Source organism: Panthera onca, chromosome C2 (assembly GCF_046562875.1).
Source record: "Panthera onca isolate mPanOnc1 chromosome C2, mPanOnc1 haplotype 2, whole genome shotgun sequence".
Taxonomy (NCBI): Eukaryota; Metazoa; Chordata; class Mammalia; order Carnivora; family Felidae; genus Panthera; species Panthera onca.
The window spans coordinates 148,131,558-148,154,856 of NC_138347.1; the positions used below are offsets into that span (position 1 = coordinate 148,131,558).

General features: G+C 46.7%; 1 protein-coding gene across 2 annotated transcripts in view; it reads left to right on the plus strand.

The window, feature by feature from the left end:
* CMTM7 (CKLF like MARVEL transmembrane domain containing 7) overlaps positions 1–23,299 on the plus strand; it is a 49,872-nt gene that overhangs the window by 25,787 nt on the left and 786 nt on the right. The window contains exons 2-4 of one of the 2 annotated variants that reach the window (XM_060638441.3): positions 11,296–11,469; positions 17,691–17,789; positions 20,676–20,757. In XM_060638441.3, coding sequence (XP_060494424.1) covers positions 11,296–11,469; positions 17,691–17,789; positions 20,676–20,757 — 355 coding nt within the window. The remainder of the gene's footprint in view (positions 1–11,295; positions 11,470–17,690; positions 17,790–20,675; positions 20,758–23,299) is intronic. The other variant, XM_078432429.2, reaches the window with a different exon arrangement.

Here is a 23,299-nt window from a genome sequence, read left to right on the forward strand (position 1 = left end):
CTCTCCCTCTCTCTCTCTCAGAAATAAACATTAAAAAAAAAAAAAAAAAGGCTTGTCTAACTGGGAAACCAGGGAAACTCTAAAACCAGATGTAGGAGTTAGCTTTTGCTCTATGACAAATAGTCATAAAATCTTTCCACATGTCTCCAGATGCCTCAGTTTCCTCATCTGTGGAATGGGGGTAATAATAGAACTTACCCCCACGCCTAAGGAAACTAGCCATGTGCAGAAATAGTGATCATACCAGTATTATTTCAGTAACTTCAAAAAAAAAAAAACGCTCATGTCCCAGCAGGGGCTGTTAAGCCCATCCTGCTCCCACCAGTCCTGGAGAAGATTCTTTGGCAGTCATACTCTTTTATTTTGTTAATCACCTCATCAGGGAACCTCTGGGAAACACTAGCTCCTTCTGCCTGTAAGACCATGGCTACACACGGAGGTTTTACCCATCTGATTTTATCCAGTTTTCTAGGATTTACCATCTTAAAAAAAAGAAAAAAAAAAGAGCATTTAATATATTTTCTATGTTTTCCCATTTCTGAATTAATATGTTGGGTTGCCTTGATTCTAAGACTTTATTGACTGTAAGACTCACCACTGATTTTGGAATGGAGGGGCTGGGGGGGAGGTTAGATTACATACTAATCTTTTTTTTTTAATGTTTTTTTATTTATTTTTGAGACAGAGAGAGACAGATTATGAACAGGGGAGGGGGCAGAGAGAGAGAGGGAGACACAGAATCTGAAGCAGGCTCCAGGCTCTGAGCTGTCAGCACAGAGCCCGACGTGGGGCTCGAACTCACGGGGACCGTGAGATCATGACCTGAGCCGAAGTCAGATGCTTAACCGACTGAGCCACCCAGGTGCCCCGATTACACACTAATCTTATGTAAATTACATTCCAATCTCAGCAGCATCAAGGCCTCTGTGCTTGAGGGAGGGCGCTGGGGAGGGGGGGCTTACAAATTAGAATTACAGAAACGCATTGTGTTCACTGTTTGTTACATCCTTCTTTTGGGTCAAGCACAGAGCTGCACATGTGTTAACGCATTTTGCCCTCACAACATCCTTATAAGGTACACTTGTAAGAATGAAGAAAGATGAAGAAATTGAGGCATAGAAAAGTGAAGCCACGCAGCTGGGACGTGGCACCAGCCACTGAGCTGAGGCGGTTGGACCAAAGGCAAGCTGCCTTTCAGAAATATAACTGGATTTCTATAGAACAGATCTGATGGCTGGAGCATCCACTCTCTTCCTATCTGTGGAAGGTCACCAACCTCTTTGGACTTTACGAACAGCCATTCCTAGAAGCCTGATACTTAATCCAAGGAGGGGCAAAGGCCTGGTCCAGCTGACTAGGACAAGCACTGGTGAGTGAGTTCTTTCACTGAATGGCTGCTTTGTGGGATCCAGGGAGGCCCAGACCCTGCCTGGATCTACAAAGAGGTTTCTTCTTCTCGGGGGCATGGGACCTGGACGGGGATAATGGCAGAGGCCAGAAAAGGGATGGGAGTGAAGTGTTGGTGGAGGGAGAGGCCCCTTCAGTCCAGGGAACAGAAGGGCAGAGAATGCTTCGTGGGCCGTCTAGAACTGTATGACACGGTAGCCACTAGCCACACGCGGCTATTTAAATTTAAATCAATGACGTTAAACATTCAATTCCTCAGTCACGTCAGCTACATTCCAAGTGTTCCGCTCTTGCCGTTGCCTGTCATATTGCGCAGCACAGGTAGAGACAACATTTCCATCATCATGGAAAATTCTGTTGGGCACCTGACCCTGGATCCAGCTGGCTGCAGCAAAGAAAGACCACATTGTCCGCGGGACATAGGGAGATGCTGGGCCTGTGCAGGGGCCTGGTTCTGGGAGGTGACTGGTGAATGGGGGTGTTCCCTGTGGAGAGTGTGATAAGAGAGGTGGAGAGAAGGGTTCCCACTTGTAGGCTGTACCTTGAGCAAGGAGAAAGGCCCACCAGCGCGTCCCCAGGCTTGTCTGAGAGGGGCTGAGGCGGCTCCCCGTGCCCTCACGACAAACGCTGTCACCTGAGGTGACCTGAGTGGGTGGCTTACTCACTGTAGCCTCAAGTCCGGCTCCCCTGGAGCACCTGCCTTTGCCTTGAGTTCCGCCCCCCTCCTTTTTTTAAAAAAAGTGTTTGTTTTTGAGAGAGAGAGACAGAGCACAAGTGGGGGAGGGGCAGAGACAGAGAGGGAGACACAGAATCTGAAACAGGCCCTAGGCTCTGAGCTGTCAGCACAGAGCCCATTTGCTCCCATATTATTGTAGAGCAGATCTTCTACTGTGTTTCGTCTCACCCCTCAATATTTCAGTCTGTGTCTAAATTGCTGGGCATCCCATTCGCTCGCCATGTTGGCATCTGCTCGGGCAGCCTCTCTTCTGCTTATGCCTAAGAGCAAAGCCCTGCATTCAGTGCTGCCTTTCTATAAACCCTGGAGAGCCTGAGGGGGAAATGATTACAGAAAAGAAGCTGCCCCCAGCCTGCCAGCCATTTTTACCCGAAGGTTGCTGTTGAGAATCCAGCCTAACCCCAAGCTCAGGTCTGCGTTTACCATTCAAGGCCAGTGCACTGGGGCTGGGCACTGGGGATGCAGCAGGGGCTGAGTCCGGGTCCCTGCCTGTGTACTCACAAGTAGGCGTACAGCGGGCAGAGGCAGTCTTGGCTGGGATATGAGCTTAATAGTCAGCTTGTCTCAAACTAAAGCTTTGCTGTGGCACGGTCTACATCTGGACATGTGCATGCAGGTTGTAATTCACACAGTTTCCTGATGGGCCCTGGCTTCTGGGTTTAAAGCGCCTACTCGTTTTAGGATGCACAGGATAAAAGTGAGTCCTACATGTCTCACCCCACATGTCAAAGTGGGGCCTCTCCAGAGTGATGCTTTTACCTTCCTCCCCCATCCATCTCACTCCCCTCCCGGGCATGAGTGAACGAGAATGCGGCCCAGCACAGTGCCTGGAACATAGGTCTCAGGAAACGGACATCAAATTGCATTCAGTCATGTATTCATTCACGTATTTACCAAATATCCACGGACAACACGTGTACCATTCAGGGTTCCTGGCACTGGGGAAATAACAGTGAACAAAACAGATTAAAATCCCCATCATCGTGGGGCTTACATTCAGAGATGACAGACAATAATAATAATAATAATAATAATAAACAGGTAAAATAAACAGCTTTGCTGGGCAGTGATAAGGTCTCTGAAGCAGAATAACTGAATAAGTAGCATCTACAAATGATAAAATAATTACCTTTTTAGAAGCAGAATATAAAACTATATATGCAGTACGAGCCAATCTTTGAAAAGGAAAAATAATACATATATGCTTTAAACACACATAGGTGGAAAGAAATCCTCCAAAATGCCAGGGGTGGTGGTTATCCCTGAGAAGCAGGATAGGTGATTGTTCTTTTCTTTTTAAAAAAATTTTTTTAATGTTTATTCACTTTTGAGAGAGAGGGAGACAGAGCATGAGCGGGGGAGGGGGCAGAGAGAGAGGGAGGAGACACAGAATCCAAAGCAGGTTCCAGGCCCCACACTGTCAGCACAGGGCCCGATGCGGGGCTCGAACTCATGAACCATGAAGTCATGACCTGAGCCGAAGTCGGACACTCGACCGACTGAGCCACCCAGGAGCCCCTGATTTTTATTTTCTTAAATAGATACTTGCATGAATTGATTTTCTGTAATGAACAGTGTTGATTATACCTTTGAGTATCTTTGGTTTAAGCAGGAGACTTGACGTGAATCCCATTCCTTACAGGCCATTTCTGAGTTGGAGCCCCAGAGCCCTGCTTCCAGCATGAGGGAAGCTGAGGCAGAGCAGGGCTTCCCTTCCATCATGCAGAGTCCCAGGCAACGTTCGGTGCTTGCTCCCAGGGGGTCAGGACAAAGGATTCAAGTCCTTGCTGAAAACAGAGTCCAAAACCTGGGAGAGGGGGCTGTGAAGAGGAACAGGCCCTGTAGGCAGAGCAGTGCAGTGGTTAGACCTCAGGGCCATGCCAGGGGCCCAGCTGGTTCCTCCGCCTGACTGTGTGACTTTGAACAAGTTGCTTAACCTCTCTGTGCTTCAGGTTTCCTCGTGAAAGGACAGTGATAACAGTACTGGGACTGTCGTGAGGGTAAACTTGTTTAAAAATTGAAGAGTCCTTAGCTCAGTGCCCGGAGAGAGGAAGAGTAAGCACTCAGAAAGGGTAGTACCTGTCATTTGTAGAGCAAGTCAAGGAGGGCAGTGTGCTATCAGCGACGGTGACAGAGAAGACATGGCAGAAAGAAAACCACATGTGAAACAGAGAAGAGGTGGCTGTGGGGACTGGATTCAACCTGCTGGCCAAGCCCCGTGTCCTTTCATTGGGTACCATCCCCTGTATCCCTCCCCTCTCCCCCAAAAGCTCCGGGGATTTGTCCCAACTGTCCCTCCTCCGTTGGTGCCACCGCTCGAACTGGTCTCACTGAGGGCCAGCTGCTGAGCAGGAATGCAGTTCAGATTTCTCCAGAGCAAACGTTGAGAAAGTTCCTTAAAGAAACCTGAGAGGAAGAAAGGTGGGTGATGCCTCCCCTCCATGGAGGGGGCTCGTTCTTTGTAGCCCCTCCGGTCACCACCTTCTCAGACGTCTCTGCAGGAGGACTCCTGCTTGCTGACTTGGGAACAGACGTGATGACCCTGGGTGGGTTGGGTCCAAGCTGAAGCCTCTGAGACATGGCAGCCCGTCCCCCTGGAACACACTCACAGAGTCTTGGGAGTCTGGGTTTGTGCTCTGGCCCCACCATTGACCATCCGTGGCAAGTGACCCACCCCTGGTCCTCCCCGTCCTCAGATGTGTGAATGGGGCACAGTGCTGCCTGGCCGTGTTTGTTGGGGGCGCTGCTGCCGGGGTGACAGGAGTTAGCGTGGCCTGCCTCTGCCAGTGCTCCCTTCGCCCCTCGGCGGTTTCCGTGGGAGTGAACTCCAGACCCTTCAAGCTACATCAAGTTCTTCTAAATTTCTTGCGATCTTTGGAAAACCCTGTGCATTCTTTCCTTCTTAGCTTATCTCAGTTTATGGTGAAGAATTTGTGAGCATGTGGACGTGGGTGTTGATCTCTTCCTTTAGACCGTGAGCTCCAGGAGGGCAAGGACTGTGTCTGTTCCGCTGATGATTGTCGCTAGTCCCTAGCACAAAGTAGGCAGAAAATGGTTTTTGAATTGTCATCACCAGAAAGGAGAGTAAATTGGAACAAAAAGACCCACCCCGCCCATTCCTCTCTCCCCGTTCGCTTTGCCGACAGACATTCAGTAGCCAGTGTTCAGGCTGGGATGTCCTTGGGAGACGTGGCTTTGGGGCTCCAGGGCTCCAGCCATCACTGCCATGGCAACAGGACGCCGGGGAGCGTGCTGCAGCGGGCCAGCCTGTGTCCATGCCCGGCTCAGACGTGTGAGCGGGGGCGATTGGTGCCGAGTGCTTCCCGTCTCTGTACCTCGGCCTCCTTGGCTCACGAGGAGCCGTGCCAATAGGCCTTTCCCTTTGTGGTTGAATCCCCCATTCCCTGTGGCATCTCCACGTTGTCTCAGTTGCCCTTGGTCCCCTCTGCTGACCCACTTCTCCGGGGAGGTGGCCGCCTACCGCCCGCACATACACAAAGCCGCGTGTCCTCCCCTCCCCCGGTCATGGTGGGAGCAAGCGGCAGAGGACGTTGTTTTCGTTCGTGAAATTGAATCAGCCACAACAGAGACTAGGAAATCGAGTCGGATACTGAAAGAGAAACAAACTAGAGAAACTACTACTTGCAAAAAAAAAAAATTGCCATTTCAGTTTGGTTCAATGTAAGGACCGAACCACCAAGTTTGCTACATAATAAGTGTCAGTGGTGCTTCTGATCCTTTCTGATATAATGATGTTTTTGACAAGTTGAGCGTTCCGTCTCCGTAGTCTGAGTGTGACCTGATGACCTTTGCTAGCCAAGAGCGGTGGTGACGTGGGTGACGTGATGTTGCCCAGATTGCCGTCCGGGCTCTGTGGTGCAAAACTGATTAGGGACAGGGGAGCATGGCCTGGCCTCAATAACACGCTGAGAATGTTCTGGCTCCTTCACAAACCATACTCACCGATACCCTGGAGATCCTGGATGCCAGACCTCCTGGGGCAGTTAATGAGTCCATCAGCCAACTTTGACAGGTGTTAGCAGCCTCCAAAAGTCCTTTGTGCTAGGTCCCGAAGTGAAGTTTAACAAAAAAGCGCGATTCTCTTCTCAAAGCGCTTGAGCCCAGTAAGGGAGGGAGACGTGGTTTTTTGTTTTTGTTTAATGCAATAGAGTGGCACAGAGCTGGCACAGAGGATGGCAGGATGACCCCAGAAACCATCCATTCCCTCGGTGTTGAATTCCCTACCTATTATGTGCAGGGCACTCTGCTAGGAGGAGAGAGTAAGAGTGAAACCAGCAGAGTCCCTCGAGTAGTTGGGAGAAGGGTAGTAAACAAGGTGACCAACAAGCAAATACACATCTAACCAAACACCAAATAGGTTTAGTACAATCACAAAGGTTCCGTCAGAGAGAATACTGGGGACCCACCTGAGGGGGGCAGCCCTTGAGGCACTCTGGGAGCCCAGTGTGCCCAGAGAAGCAGCAGAAACTGGGACCAGAACCTGCAGGTGGAGCTTAAGACACAACCCCAGGGCGCCTGGTTGGCTCAGTTTGTTGAGCATCCGACTCTTGATTTCGGCTCGGGTCATGATCTCGCGGTTCGTGAGTTCGAGCCCCACTTAGGGCTCTGTGCTGACAGTGTGGAGCCTGCTTGGGATCCTGTCTCCCTCCCTCTCTCTGCTCCTCTTCCACTCACTCTCTCTCAAAATAAATAAATAAGCATTTCAAAAAAACCCCACAAAACCCAGAAGCTATAAAAAATAATGTGTAGATTCGACTGCATAAAAAATTTTAAATTTCAGTAATAGAAAAGACAAAAACTAAAGGCAGCTGAGAGAATATATTTGCAGTATCCGCAACAGGCAATAGGTTAATATTCAGAATATAAATATCAAATCTATAATAAACTTATGAAAAGATATTCAGCCCACTAGTTATCAGGGAAATTAAGATTAAATAAAAGATATCATTTCCTTTCTTTTTAAATACTGATAATAATCTGTGTGAGCAAGGCTCCCTATGCGGGGGAACTCATCTTTTTTTTTTTTTTTTTGGATAGCATTTTGGCAGCAAATATCAAAATCTTGCCTGTGAATATGCTTTCACTTCATCATTTCACTTCTGAGAACCTTTCAGAAATGTACATATATGCAGAAAGCAGCTTGTCCAAGAATATTCTTTTGCAGGATGATGTGTACTTGCAAAAAGCTGGGGATGTGACAAATGCCCATCAGTAAAAGATTGTGTAAGGTGGTACTTCCTGACCAGAGGGGGTGCCCCCCCCCGCCCCCCAGGATCTTTGCCAACATCTGGAGACATTTTTGGTTATTGTGCCTGGGGAGGTGCTTAGTAGCACCTGGCATTTTGTGGGTGGGGGACAGGATGCTGCTAACCGTGCTACAGGACAGTCCCCACCAAAAAATTACCCAGCCCCAAATGTCAGTAGTGCTGAGGTTGACAAACACTGGGTCAAATAAATCCGCAGCCAGTTGGAAGAAAAGGGTAAGTCTATACATGTGCCATTAAAGATCTCTAAGACATGTCATTAGCTTTTTTACAGCTTAATGTGTGATTTTTATAATACAAGAAAAGAAAACAGCAAATTTAAAAAACCACTAAATGATCAGTTCTCCCCAGAGGCAACCACTGTTACCGGTTTCTTATGTGTCCTTCCAGAAATAGTCCCAGCACAGACAAGCATATTTGGTTTTTAATAAGCTGTAGGTATTTTGCTGCATGGTTAGATTCAGAAACTAGTGCATTAATTAGCCGGATGCTAGCTGCCTGCACCTGACGACCCCTGACATAACGTTTTTTAGGTTATTCCCCCTCGCCTCTTGTGTTTTCAAGGGCATTTTTATTTTTGGATACAGAACAAAACTGTGTGCTGGGGTTTGGGAGGGTGGGAAGGAGCCTATAACCAAAAGGCTGATGATAGATTGGTGAGTGAAAGGAGGACGCAGAGGAAATAAGCCGGGCGAGGGTTCTCTTGCACGTGGGTGTCAGTGAGGTTCCACAAAGGCTGTTTGGTGGTGCTGACCCGGGGGGGCTTTAACAGGGAGGTGGGGTAAATTTCCTCCCACCCCAGGGCAGAATTCAGCCAAAGTTAGAAACATATCAAATCCCTCTTCTGCCGGCCCACAGCCAAGCAGAGTCATTAATGGGCCTCCTTGCAGATTTGCGCACTTTGCGATCACGGACTCGCCCCATCTCTGACTTTTTGAACAAGCCTGGCTTTCATCTCCTGGGCTTTTCCAGAAAAGCCTCTTAGAATTGGGTCTGAGACCTTTTGATGTTGGCTTTCATCAGCGACTTCTCTCTCCCCTGCTTGTCTTCCTGGCTGATACATTATTCCAAGGTCAGGATAAAAACCCTTGCGAGAAGGTGGGGTTGGGTGACCTGCCCACATCCAGCCCGAGGTTCTCGAAACATAAGGTGTCTGGGTGCCATCTTCAGCCAGATGCAGGCGTGTTCAGCAGACCAGACTCCGGCAGGAGCACAGGAAGACCAAGCCTCCTGAGGGAATGTTCCAGAGCACAGACTGCAGGCAGCAGGTGGCAGGGCCCCCGAGACCACCGGAGGCTTCTGCTGCCCAGCTCAGAAGAACGCTTCTCCCGAAGCCTGCCTCTTGAGTCTTCTCCAGAAATGTTCCATCTTAGAATGGAATGCTTTTTCTCCCTTGAGGGACACCCACCCAGACTGAGAACCTGAGGAGGCTGCCTGGCGCCTGCTGTAGAGTTAAGACCAGGATGTTTTAGTTCCAGAGTTGGGGGTGGGGGGGGGGAGAGGCGGGGGTGGGGGGAGGAGAGGGACATTCATTTCTCTCAAGTGATGTCAGCCTGTTCCAGGTGTGAAATTTAAACCCTCTGTTGCTTTCACAAAAATCATCTCTTCTTTCTAGTAAGCATTTTGATAGAGTCAGAAACGACACAGTTTGGGGGAGAAAGGGGTGGTTTCTAATCTGAGATGATTCTGGGGATTCTGAACAGTGCCACAGCCGGTCTGTGAGACCCTGGCTTTGAGTTGGGGGTGCTTGCAACATTACTTTTAAACCTCTGGATGTTTGTGTTAGATATTTTATTTTCAACTGTCAATGGCAGTTTGATATAAAAGGACGAGCCTTTATCAGAGGAGCTGGAGAGCACGAATTACTCCTTTGGACGGTATCACATTGAAGTTACTCTACACAGAATCACGTCTGCCTTCCAGAAGCCTCCCAGCCGTCCTTAGCCCTGAAATCAGAACTCCTACTTCAGTTTGTCTCAATTCTGCTGTGGTGTTTGATTTGCTTTTCTGGCTGGAAACAAGAAGAGGTCTGAGGGGGCCGTGGTTGGGGTGGGGGAGAATGAGCACCCCAGGGCCTTTTCTCCACCATGCTCTTGCTTGCTCATTCTTCTGCTTCACCTTTCTGGCTGCCCCCAGAGTATCGATCTAGAGGATTCAGGGGTCTCCATCATTTTGCAGAGGTTACCTGCTGGCCTTAGAAAAGTTCTGAAAAGTTTGGTGTCAGATCTTTCTTTCTTTCTTTCTTTCTTTCTTTCTTTCTTTCTTTTCTTTCTTTCTTTTTTTAGAGCGCATTAGCTGCGATGCTAGCCATTTAAAGTAGGGATGCATGAATTATTGGGCAAAAAGGAAGCTTTTAGTTGTATGCATTAGTACATACCATCTGGAGTCTAAATGTGATTTTCCAAAGTTGGGATTCCCAGAAGAAGAGCACACAGTAGGTAGGTGGCATTAGGCCAGTTGAACAGGGTTCGGGAAGTCTTACTTTACAAGCATGTTCCGCAGAGAGGTTTGCGATGGTTTGCGGTAGAACGATAATGTCCTTCCTGCTGAAGGTCCTTGGCCCTGGGAGTTCATAGAGGAAGACCTGCCCGGACCCCTTTTGTTCACTGGGAAACTCCCACATCTCTGTGTCATCATGGGAAAGAGGTGGCTCTGTCACAAATGAAGAGTTGTACAAATTATTCTAATCTTTGCATTCAGTTAAGCACAAAATTGCCTCTTCACCCAGGAATCACGCCTCATAATCCTGAATTCGCTGCATTTTAAGGCAGGCCTTGAACGTCCCAGTGCGGGAGGGGTCAGCGCGAGGTGGGGACACCCATAGACCGGGAGGCCTGCAAATGGGGACTGATAATCAGCAGAGCCCTGGCGAGATCACGCATAGTCCCGAGTGAAGCAGAGCTCCCCTCGGAGCTTTAAAACAGCCTCAAGGCATGAATCATTCTATTACCAAGGCTGGCCGGCTAGAGAGGAACCAAAAAAATGAAAATTACTCCTGTTGCTCATTAGCAAAGGGGAATACGCAAATGTCGAGGGTCCCTCTGCACACTGCTGTTTGGATTTGACAAGCAGAGCACTCTCTTCATGCCAGAGTCTTTCCCAGCCTTCGTATCTTTTCGGAGCAGTTGGACAGACGCTAGAAATGAGGGGCTTGAGAAAATAGAGCATTTTTCACACCACTTGAACCGGTGTCAGATACATTTTGTGATTTGATGCTCATTAGAGACTCACATTTTCTTTCTTTCTTTTTTTTTCCTTTTTTTTAAAGCTTGTTTATTTTGTTTTGTTTTTAACTTTTTTTTTTTTTAATGTTTATTTATTTTTGAGACAGAGACAGAGCATGAACGGGGGAGGGGCAGAGAGAGAGGGAGACACAGAATCGGAAGCAGGCTCCAGGCTCTGAGCCGTCAGCCCAGAGCCCGACGCGGGGCTCGAACTCACGGACCGCGAGATCGTGACCTGAGCTGAAGTCGGACGCTTAACCGACTGAGCCACCCAGGCGCTCCAAGCTTGTTTATTTTGAGAGAGAGAGAGCGGGCGCGCAATCAGGACGGGGACAGAGAGAGAGAATCCTAAGCAGGCTCTGCACTGTCAGCACAGAGCCCGATAGGGGGCGTGAACTCATGAAACTGTGAGATCCTGGCCTGAGCCAAGTCGTTCACTCAACCGACTGAGCCACCCAGGTGCCCCGCGACCGGCGTGTTTTAAAGGCTCGCGCTATGGGAAAGTGCACTTTCCCAACCTTGCAGCCAGTCTGTGAGGAAATAACCCGAATCGCAGCGGTTCCTCAATGTCCTGTTGTTGTTTGTTCCCTGGGTGGCCGTCCTGGCCGGGCGTTTCTCTGACGTGCCTGTATTTCTGTCCCAGGTCACTCTGCTGATCGCCTTCATCTGCGTGAGGAGTTCTGTGTGGACCAGGTACAGTGCCTACAGCTACTTTGAAGTGGTCACCATCTGCAACTTGATAATGATCCTCGTCTTTTACCTGGTGCATCTGTTCCGTCTCTACCGCGTGCTCACCTGCATCAGCTGGCCCCTGTCGGTAAGGGAGTGGCCGGGCCCGATTCTGGGCACCCGGAAGTCAGGGTATTAGCTGAGGCACTGAGACCCAACAGAATCCGTCCCAACTGCGCCCCCTGGCGTCCGCCTGCTCTTTCTCCGTCTCTTCCTGCTGTGGCCCTGCACGTCCCAATGTCTGCCGGACATCTCTGCCTGTGTCCTGCTGTGCCTCCTGCCTCAGTGTTTATTTTCCCGAGTGGCAGGAAACGGGCCATGTGTGTGAGTTTGGAGGAAGAAGCTCCTAAAGGCGATGGGGATTTATACTGTTGGGAGTACTGAATGGTAAGATTCATCAGCTAAAAGGACCGGCAGAGTCCGAGGAAAGATTTCAGAAGTTTCCAGGATTTTTTTCTTTCCACTCTGTTATTTAAAAAAAAAAAATTTTAATCTTTATTTATTTTTTGAGAGACAGACAGAGCGTGAGCAGGGGAGGGGCAGAGAGAGAGGGAGACACAGAATCCGAAGCAGGCTCCAGGCTCCGAGCTGTCAGCACAGAGCCCGACGTGGTGCTCGAACTCATGAACCGAGAGATCATGACCTGAGCCGAAGTCGGACACTTAACTGAGCTACCCAGGCGCCCCTCTATTATTTTTTTATAAGCTTGGTTGACATATACTTCACATGCCGGACCATTGCCTATTTAAAGTGTACAATTCTCCAGATTTTGCTATCTTCCCAGAGTTGTGCAACCATCGCCATAGTCAATTTTAGAACATTTTCCTCGCTTCAAAAAGAAACCCCGTATGCTTTAGCTGTCACCTCCTACCTTTCATCCCCTCCAACCTTAAGCAACCACTAATCTACTTTCTGTCTCTATGAATCTTCCTCTTCTTGACATTTCCTGTAAATGGAAGCATATGTGTGGTCTTCTGTCACGGGTTTCTTTCACCGAGAGTGTTTTCATGGTTTTTCTATGTTGTAGCAGGGGTCAGTACTTCCATTTTTGTTAATAGTCAAGGACTATTCCATTAAAAGGATATACCACATTCTGTTTATTCTGATGGACATTTGGGTTGTTTCCACCTTTTGGCTATCATGAATAATGCTGCTGTGAACATTCACATACAAGCTTTTTGCGTGGACGTGTTTTCATTTCGCTAGGGAATATACCAGAGAGTGGAATTGCTGGTTCCCGTGGTAACTGTGTTTAATTGTTTGAGGAGCTGCCAGACTTTTTTCCAAAGTGACCGCACCATTTTATATTCCCATCAGCAGTGTAGGAGGGGTCCGATTTCCCCACATCCTTATCAGTACTCGTCATCTCGTCATTTTCTTACTTTCTGATTTTAGTCACTCTAACGAGTTTGAAGTGGTATCTCATGGTTTTGATTTGTGTTTCTCTGATGACTGTTGATGTCAATCATCGTTTCGTGAGCTTTTTGGCCATTCATGTATCTTCTTTAGAGAAATGTCTATTCAGATCCTTTGCCCATTTTTGACTAGGTTGTCATTTTATTACCGAATTCTCAGTCTTTTGTATATTTTAATTAGAAGTTCCTTATCAGATAAATGATTGGCAGATATTTTCTCCCATTCTATTGGTTATTTTTCACTTTCTTAAGTTTTTTTTAATGTTTATCCATTTATTTCTTGAGAGAGAGAGAGAGAGAGAGCACATGAGCCTGGAGGGACAGAGAGAGAGGGAGAGAGAGAGAAATGCCAAGCAGGCTCTGCACAGAGGGGCTTGAACCCACGAACTGTGAGATCATGACCTGAGCTGAAACCAAAAGTTAGATGATCAACTGCCTGAGCCACCCAGGCACCCCTAGTGTTCACTTTCTTGATAGTGTTCATTAAAGCACAGGTTTTTAGTTTGATGAAATCTAATGTAACTACTTTTCTTCTGTTAATGATGTTTTTGGTATAAAATCTAAAAAGCCGTTGCCAAACCCAAGATCATGAAGATTTTACTCTGTGTTTTCCTCTAAGGAGTTTCATAGTTTCAGCTCTTACATTTAGGTATTTTGTCTATTTTGAATTAATTTTTTGTGTCTGCCGTGAGGTAAGGATTCAACTTCATTCTTTTGAAGGAAAGAATACGTTGAAATGTAAATATCCAGTGGTCCCAGCACCATCTGTTGGGAAGACTGTTCTTTCCTCATTGCATTGTCTTGGCATCCTGGCTGAAAATGAGTTGACCATAAACACATGGATTTATATCTGGACTCTCAGTTGCATTGATCTTACCACACGGTCTTGATTGCTGTAGATTTGTAGCCAGTTTTGAAATTAGGAATTCTGAATCTTCTATTTGTTCTTTTTCAGGATTGTTTTGGAGTTTTGCAATTCCATATGAATTTTAGAATCAACTTTTTAGTTCCTACAAAATGTCAGCTGGGATTCTAATACAAACTGCACTGAATCTAGAGATCAGTTTGGAGAGTATTGCCATCTTAACATTAAGTTTTGTGACCTAGGAACATGGGAGGTTTTCCCATTTATTTAGATCTTCTTTAATTTCTTTCATCAATGTTTTATAGTTTTCAGAGTGTAAGTTTTGGTGCATTTGGCACGGGGGAACTTAAATCTGTTTCTAAGTACCTTATTTTTTTGATGATATTTTAGATGTAATCATTTTCTTAATTTCATTTTTGGATTGTTCATTCCAAGTGGATAGAAATACAAGTGATTTCTGTATATTGATCTTGTATCCTTAACCTTGGTGAACTCATTTTAGATCTAATAGACTGTTAGTGGATTCTTCAGGATTTTGTAGATATAAGATTATGCCATCTATGAGTAGAGATAGTTTTATATTCCTTTCCAATCATTTTCTTACCTTATTGTTCTTATTCAACTAAGAAATTAGTTGAATATTGAAGTGGCAAGACCACACATCGCTATCTTGTTCCTGAGCTTAGGAGGAAAGCATTCCATCTTTCATCATTAAATATAATGTTAGCCGTGGATTTTTACAAATGCGATTTATCAGATTGAAAAAGTTAATTTCCAGTCCTACTTTGTTGAATGTTTTTTTTTTTGTTTTTTTTGTTTTTTTTTTTTATCATGAAAGGGTGTTAGATTTTGTCAAATGCTTTTTCTTAGTCTGTTGAGGCAATCATGGGTTTTCCCCCTTAATATTCTTCTAATATAGTGTATTACATTGACTTTCATATGTGGAACTAGAGTTTGCATCCCTGGGATACATTTTGTTTGGTCATGATATGTAATTCAGTTTATATGTAGCTGGGTTTGGTTTGCTAGCATTTTACTGAGAATTTTTATATTTGTATTTGTAAGAGATACCAGTGTGTAGTTTTCTTGTGATACCTTTGTCTGGTTTTGCTATCACTGTAATACTGGTCTCATAGAATAATTTGGGAACTGTTACCACCTCTTCTGTATTTTAAAAGAGTTTGTGAAGAATTGGTATTCTTATTTAAATGTTTGGTAGAATTCTGCAATGAAAGCATCTGAGCCTGGGTTTTTCTTATGGGTGATTTATTATTCTTATTAATACAAACTCTACTTGTTTTAGATTTTTCAGATTGTTTATTTCTGCTTGAGTCACTTGCAGTGGTATGTTCTTATAGGAACATGTCTGTTTCATCTAAGTTTTCTAAGTTACTGACATACAATTGTTCAAGTATTCCTTTAAGATCAGTTTTACTTCTGTAAGGTCTGTAGTGATGTCCCCTCTTTCATTTCTGATTCTGGTCATTTGAATCTGGTCATCTTTTCTCTCCCTTTTTTTTTTTTTTTCTTGATCAGTTTTGCTAAAGGTTTGGCTGTTTTTTTCATCTTTGCAAAGAACCAGTTTTGGTTTCACTAATTTTCCCTATTGTTCTTCTGTTCTCTAGATCATTAATTTCTGCTCCCATCTTTTTTTCCTTCTGTCTCCTTGCTTTAGATTTAGTTTGATCTTCTTTTTCCAATGTCTTAAGGTAAAGATTAGGTTATTAATTTGAAGCCTTTCTTGTTTTTTAGTATAGGTCTGTACAGCTATAAATTTCTTTCTGAGCACTGCTTTAGCTGCATCCCATAATTTTAGTCTATTATGTCTTCATTTTCATTCATCTGCAGGTATCTTCTAATTTTCCTTGTGGTTTTGTCTCTAATTGGCCCATTAGTTAGGAATGTGTTATTTTGTACATATCTGTGGGTTTCCCAAATTTCTTCCTGCTATTGCTTTCAAATTTCATTCTGTTGTAGCTGAAGAACATACTTCATGTTATTTCAATATTTCACATTTATTGAGTTTTATTTTATGGTTTAACATGTAGTGTATCCTAGAGAATATTTTATTTGCATTTGAGAGGAATGTATATTCTGTCGTTGGGTAGAGTGTTTTATAGATGTTAGGTTAGGTTTAGTTGCCTTATAGTATTGAGTCTTCTATTTCCTTGTTGATCTTCTCCCTAATTGTTCTATACATTATTGAAAGTAGAGTATTGAAGCTTCCAACTATTATTTTTGAATTATCTATTTCTCCCTTCATCTCTTTGAGTTTTTGCTTCATGTGTTGCTTTGTTATTAGGTGAATTTGTGTTTATAATTGTCTGTCTTCCTGACGGATTGATGTTTTCATCATTATAAAATGTCCCTCTTTATCTTTCATAACATTTTTTGTTTTAAAATCTATTTTGTCTGACACCAGTATAACCCCTCCAGTTTTCTTTTGGTTGCTGTTTGAATGGAAGCTTCTACTTTCAATCTGTTTGTATCTTTGAATATAAGGTTTTCTCCAGTAGACTAGTTGAATCTTTTTTTTTTTTTTTTTTAAATCCAGCCTGACAACCTCTGCTTCTTGTTTGGACTGTTTTAATTATTCACATTTAATGTTATTACCTGCTATGTTATTTTGAGAGACCTTTCCTTTGTGTTCCTAAGTTATAAGGCTCCTTTCAAAGTTATGACACCTTTCTGCTTCTTTTGAGAACAAGCTCCTCTGATAACGATACTGATAATGAACAAGCAGAGGAGGGAATAAAAGCTGGGGACAAGAATAGGGGTGGGCTGAGAAGGGAATGAGAATGTTGGAGGGGTTAGCTCAGCCCCACATTTTCGATGGGGCACTATCGGGGCATCTTCCATTTAGGACTCTCTCAAGTCAGTTTTCCGTACCCCATGTCATAGTCCTTTCACGTCATAGTCCTCTTTCTTTGTGGGTGAGAATCTTGGAGGGAGGGAACTTCACTTACTAATCTGCTCTTCATTCAAAATCTCTGTGATCTACTTTCTGATAATTCCTTTCTAGTCCGTAAAGGGGAAATTTGGGTGTTTGATTTTGCCCAGCTTTCAGAGGAGCTGCTGCTTAAAAGTGGAATGCTTTTCCAGAATTTAATAGGTGACTACCCTGATGGGCAGAACTTCACGAAGGACTAATTTCTAAGTTCTCACCGATGACAATTAAAAATGAATACACTCTGGATCCAGCGGGAGTACTCTCCCAGCCCTCAGCCCCCGTTCCCCTCTGATCTGGTGTCATGAGGAGAAAGAAGGAGGAGGTGGATGGAAGTCATGCTGCTGAATGCAGGAGGTTCAGCCTCATTCAGGGTCTGTGGAGATGCCATTTTAAGCATGGGGTTGAATGGGGTGGAGGCGGACGGAAGCAGCGGTGGAGTCTGCCCTGCCAACCAACTCCTCAGCAGAGTGTGATGAAATGAGGACCAAACCAGGAGGCTCGGGTGCCAGAAAGCTGGCTCCCCCACCCCCACAAGCACATCACAGAAGGGCCCTGACCTCACTCTAAGCTCCGACTCCAAGTCTGAGGGGCCGAGCATCTCAAGTCCACACCTACAACTGTTCACAGGGCGGGTGGGCACCCCAGGCCGCCACCAAAGCCAGCCCGTTGTTAGACGAGAACTTTCTCGGAAGCAGAAGCGTTAGACACACATCTCTTTGAGGGGCTTTGCCTCTCAGAGCTGGAGCTGCCTTTAAACTCTCCAGCCTGGGAGCCATGAGGACCTGTTTGCTCTAGCTCTCGCCAGACGTCAGGATATTGTCTACAGATTGCTCTCAGGAGTGGAGCCGTCCTTAGTGGATATCTTTCTTCACGCAACAAGTGTCCTTTCTCTCTGTTGCCTCTCTGGCTGCCTGCCGGCTCCTTTTCTGTCTTGTAGGGCCTCATCCTGGCCAGCCTTCCGTGTCTGCTGCCTGTGAGCTAACTGCTGTGGTCAGAGTTCCTCTCTTCTGTGCCCAGTTGCCTCTGAGAACCAGGAGTGGACCTCGCGACCCACTGCTTTGCTTTGTTTTTGTCCCCAGGAACTTCTGCACTATTTAATCGGTACCCTGCTCCTCCTAATCGCCTCCATTGTGGCAGCCTCCAAGAGTTACAGCCAGAGCGGACTGGTAGCCGGAGCGGTGAGGACGGTCTCGGGGGACACTTCACGAACGAGTTCACCTCTAGTACATTTTCTTCCCGATGGGCAGCGAAGGGATTGTTTCCCGGGGACTTTCTTTCCTAGAAAAGTACCCATCGGTACCCGCCTCGATCCAGCCAGCAGCAGTCTCCAAAGAGCCTTAAACTTGGGCCCAAAGCAGAGGGTCTCAGCAGGTGGACCGTCAGGGCTTCTGGCACACACAGATGGCCCGTGGCCCAGCCCTCTCTCTCCCGAAGCCACTGCTTAAACCAGGGGGCCATTCGGCGTTAATGCACATGCCCATTTGAGTCATGTGCTTGTGGCTACCTCAGTGTCGTGCGGGCAAATATTCCAAGGCCACTTTAGGGCCCACGGGAAGAGAATATGGTCAGTTAGTGATACCTGTCACGAGTCCTGGCTTTGCTGGTCCTGATTTATAACAATATCCAGGCCAGGAAGTAACACTTTTAGACCTTTCAAAGGTGAAAATTGATCGATCTGGTAGCCTGAATAGAACCATGGAAATGTATAAAAATAAGAGTGCTGTGGGGCTGTGTTTACCACCCACACACACACATATTTTCTTATGTGTGTATACTATACATATATATGTATTATTTAAAAACATTTTTTTAATGTTTATTTATTTTTGAGAGAGAGAGACAGAGCACGAGCAGGGGAGGGTCGGAGAGAGAGGGAGACACAGAATCCGAAGCAGGCTCCAGGCTCCAAGCTGTCAGGACAGAGACGGACACAGGGCTCAAACTCACAAACCATGCGATTATGATCTGAGCTGAAGGTAGACACTTAACTGAGCCACCCAGGCGCCCCTGCGTTTATTATTACTTAACGATGCATAGATTCCTGCAATCTGGTTTCTGATTTAGCTCACTGGTTACAGTTTGGTGGCCTGTGGGCCAGTACGGATTTGCCTCATTTTGAGTTTTAAGAAAAGCTGCACGGGAGAGTCACTCTTTCATGTACCTGTTAACAAAATTCTCCAGACTTTGGGTTGGGAGTGGTTTAGTGCCTGGAGTTCCACTGAGGGGTGGGGTCTGTCCTGCAAAGGTGGGGAGGGGGCAGCCAAGCCTCTCAACACTCATGGGCCTTCGGTGCCTCGCGCAGCCACCCCTCCCCACCCCTGCAATCCCCAAGGACGGGAGTGAATGCTACCTACAGGTTACCACCTGCTTGATTACAGGCTGGCTGGTGCCCACTGTGTCAGAGCCACACGGGAGGCTCCCACTGGGTTTTAGGATTCAGGTTGCACATAACCGTGTCTGTTAGCCTTAGAATTCCAATAAGCCCCATTTATCATACACCGTCTTTGTGCCTAGGACAAAGCCTGGGCCATGAGGGAGCCAGAAGAAATAAAAAGACACGGACCTTGCTTATGAGAAAATGGTAATCTAGTTCAGGAGTCAAGGCCAAGGCGCATGAAACAATTAGCAAACAAGGCATTGTTGTCCAGAATAGCATTATGTAGCGATATAATAAACTGTTCAATTATGCAGTGCAGACAGTTGGGGACCGGGATAGTATATAATGTGCTAATTGTGCAGGACAGACAATGAGGGGCTAGGACAGGCTCCAATAGGCTAATTATGTGGTGCAGACAATCGGTACAAAGGGAGCCAAGGAAAGGGACCTGGGGGAGGGGAGCGGGTGTGGGCCTGTGGGGGCAGCCGCTTATGTAAACCAGAGGCCGGGCCTGAAAAGAAAACCAAACCCTGGAAATCCTGCCCGTGGCCTGGCTGCTCCTGGGCTCCTCCTATTGTGTGTCAGCCGTGGCTCTGGCCGCGCCACAAACCTGAGGCCATGTGCAAGTCTGGGAACATTTGGGCAAAAATACAGAGCAGGGTTCTGTTGATTCCTAGGGCTCAGATCCCACGTCTGGCCCTCGCTATCTCTGTGGCCCTGAGCAAACTAGTTGACTTGCTGTCCTTCCTTGTCTTTAGCTGCCAAATGAGGGGGAGGGGAGGGTACCCGCATCACCCAGCCGGAAACGTGGTAGGAGTTTAAAGGATCAGCACACCTAATGGGCTTAGACCACGGGCGGGCACATAGCAAGTGGTCAATAAATTATCCTTGCTGCAGCTGCTGGTGTTGTTGGCAAGTAAGGAAATGGCTACAGGCTTCAAAGTTTCATACGAAGACAGCAGAGTCTCTTCGACCATCAGGAGCCTCACACGAGACCCTTTTCCTCTCTGGGCGCCCTGTTCTTTCTTCATCGTTAAATGAGGTTGGACTGGGCTAGGTCAGCTTTCCTAGATAAGCTAGGTCAGCCGCTTGAGCACAGAGTGGAGCCTCAGAATAGAAAGGTGCACTGCCCTATTTATTTTAGGCTAATACTATTTAAATGTTTGCAGACATGAAACTGCCTGTCAGGGCTTCAGCTTCGGGCTCTTACCTGGCTATAAAGTGACACAGAACAGAAAGCCATTAATGAATGAAATGCAATGCTGCCACATCAGTAAGATCCATTTGAACATTAGAAATTTAAAAACCTAAATTAAAATACACAACTTCACCTTTTTCTCTTTCATTAGCCCTGGGTAATTACAGGCCAGTGTCTGGGCCCCAGCTTAGTGGTAAACACAAACCCAAACGTGGGCCCTGAAGTTGCCTAGAGCGAGGAGAGCCAGGAGGTGAAAGCCAGAGCCTGGCTGCCAGGCCTGCGCTAGGGCCCCTGCTGGGGGAGCCGTGGACACAAGGCCTCGTTCCTGCACCCGAGCAGGGACCAGGTGGTCAGCTCCCGTGATTCCCCGGGGCTCCCTCCTGGCCACAGCTGGTCCAGAAACAGGCGCAGGGATGAGAAACAAAGGGCGGCTAGCCTGTGTGATTGGCCCTCGGCCTGGGAACTTCCTTTGCTCTCTCTCCTGTGTAGATCTTCGGTTTCGTGGCCACCTTCCTCTGCCTGGCGAGCATATGGCTGTCCTACAAGATCTCGTGTGTGACCCAGTCAACAGGTGAGTTCTGGTTGCCCAAACACAGATGATCTCTGAAAGTAGAGTTCCCTCTGCTGGGGAACGGGAGGACGGCCTGGTCTGGAGTTCAGCAACAGGGAAGGGCCACCCACCGTGAGGCATTGGGGGGGCCAAGGTGGAAAGGTGTCACCCAAGGTTCTCTGCTCCACACTGTCAACCCAGCGCCCAACACGGGGCTCGATCTCACAAACTACAGGATCATGACCTGAGCCGAGATCAAGAGTCAGACGCTTAACCAACTGGGCCACCCAGGGGCCCGGTGAAGCATTTTCTTTAAATAAGTTCCCTCATGACGAAAATAAAGTGTAGAGAATTTTGAAAATGCAAATAAGAAAAACAAAATATTTTTAATGAAAACCGTCTATCATCACACTACCCAGAAATAGCACCTACTGGGTGTCTGTCCTTCCAGTATTTCTTCTCTCTGGTTGGATGGATGGATGGATGGATGGACAGATACAAAGATGTATAGATACATATGTTGCTTTTGTTAAACGATCAAACTTCAGGTATTATTTGTAACCTGTTCTCATGCTCGTACTTAACCATCTATCAGACATTTTCCCCACTTGTTTGGGGATTCTTTTCCATCACATTTTTAAAAAAGATTTTATGTATGTACGTATTTAGATTTTATTTTTAAGTAATCTCTGTGCCCAACTTGGGGCTCGAACTTACAACCCCAAGATCGGGAGTGACATGCTCTAAGGACTGAGCCAGCCAGGTGCCCCTCTTCTCCCATCGCTTTTTGTTAAGTGTTTATTTTTGAGAGAGAGCACGAGCCGGGGAGGGGCAGAGAGAGAGAGACAGAGGATCTGAAGCGGGCTCTGTGCTGACAGCAGAGAGCCGAATGCAGGGCTCCAACTCAACAACTGTGAGATCATGACCTGCTCGGAAGTCGAACATTTAACCGGCTGAGCTACCCACGTGTCCCTCCCATCACTTTTACTTATTTATTTTTTTATTTTTAGCGTTTATTTATTTTTGAGACAGAGAGAGAGACAGAGCATGAACGGGGGAGGGTCAGAGAGAGGGAGATACAGAATCTGAAGCAGGCTCCGGGCTCTGAGCGGTCAGCACAGAGCCCGACGCGGGGCTCGAACTCACGGACCGCGAGATCATGACCTGAGCCGAAGTCGGCCGCTTAACCGACTGAGCCACCCAGGCGCCCCTCTCTCCCATCACTTTTAATGGCTCTGTGCTGTTGCATTGACTCCAGGGCATGTCTGTGTCATAGTTTACTTGTCTCCTGTCTGGGGTCACTGTGGTTTTTTGTTTTAATTCTTTGCTACTAAACAGTGTTGTAAAGAACACACTTGTAAATATAGCCCCATACTCATCCCTAATATCTTCTACCTCTAGAATGCATTCCTGGAGGTAACACTGCTGAGAGCTTGACCCAGGTATTTTGATTAATCCGCCTTTTTCTTTAGCCCAGCCCTTCCCGTCTTCGTTCTTTTTCTTTCTCTTAAAAAAATAACTAAAGGCATATCAGAGTGTGTACAGTACATGGTCTGAGTTGTCCCGAAGAAACGTTTCCACCAGCTTCCGTTTCCCTCTAGAAGTCACTGACAAAAAGAGAACAGGAAGCTGAGGGAGAGGAGGCAGTCACAAGAGACCACAGGCTGTGGGATTCTGTTTACATGAAACGGGCGGAAGAGACACATCCAAAGAGGCAGGAAGTAGATCAGAGGTTGCCAGGAGCTGGGGAGGTGACTACAGACGGGTGTGGGCCTTCTCTTGGAAGGGATGAAATATTCCAGAAGTATGGCAGTCAGTGTTCGCACAGTCCTGTGAGTACACGGAAACTGTGGACATGAAGCCTACCCTTGAGGTGGGTGAGTTGTCGGTAGGTAGATTTTGTCTCGCTGAAGCTGTTTAAGGGAGAAATCAATGAGGGGGCGCCTGGGTGGCTCAGTTGGTTAAGTGCCTGACTCTTGGCTTCGGCTCAGGTCATGATCTTGTGGTCGTGGGATCGAGCCCCGTGTTGGGCTCTGCGCTGAGTGTGGAGCCTGCTTCGTCTCTCTCCTCTCTCTCTGCCCCTCTCGCTCTCTAAATAAATAGATACATAAATAAGTAAAATAAATTAAAAAAAAAAAACAATGAAGAAAAGTAGAGAATGTAACAGTTATGGGTAACATCTGAAGGTGAAAATTATGACTTAAAATTATGAAGGAAGAGCCCAAAGAAACCGCAAACACAATGAGAGTCCCTGTGACGATAGGCCTGGGTGGGGAAGAGGAAGGATAGAAACCCCCTGTCCCCCCGCCCGTACTAATTTTTTTCTTTTCTGTTAGAAATGTATTTAGAGGGGCGCCTGGGTGGCTCAGTCGGTTAAGCGGCCGACTTCGGCTCAGGTCATGATCTCACGGTCCGTGAGTTCGAGCCCCGCGTCGGGCTCTGTGCTGACAGCTCAGAGCCTGGAGCCTGCTTCAGATTCTGTGTCTCCCTCTTTCTCTGACCCTCCCCTGTTCATGCTCTGTCTCAAAAATAAATAAACATAAAAAAAAAAAAAAAAGAAATG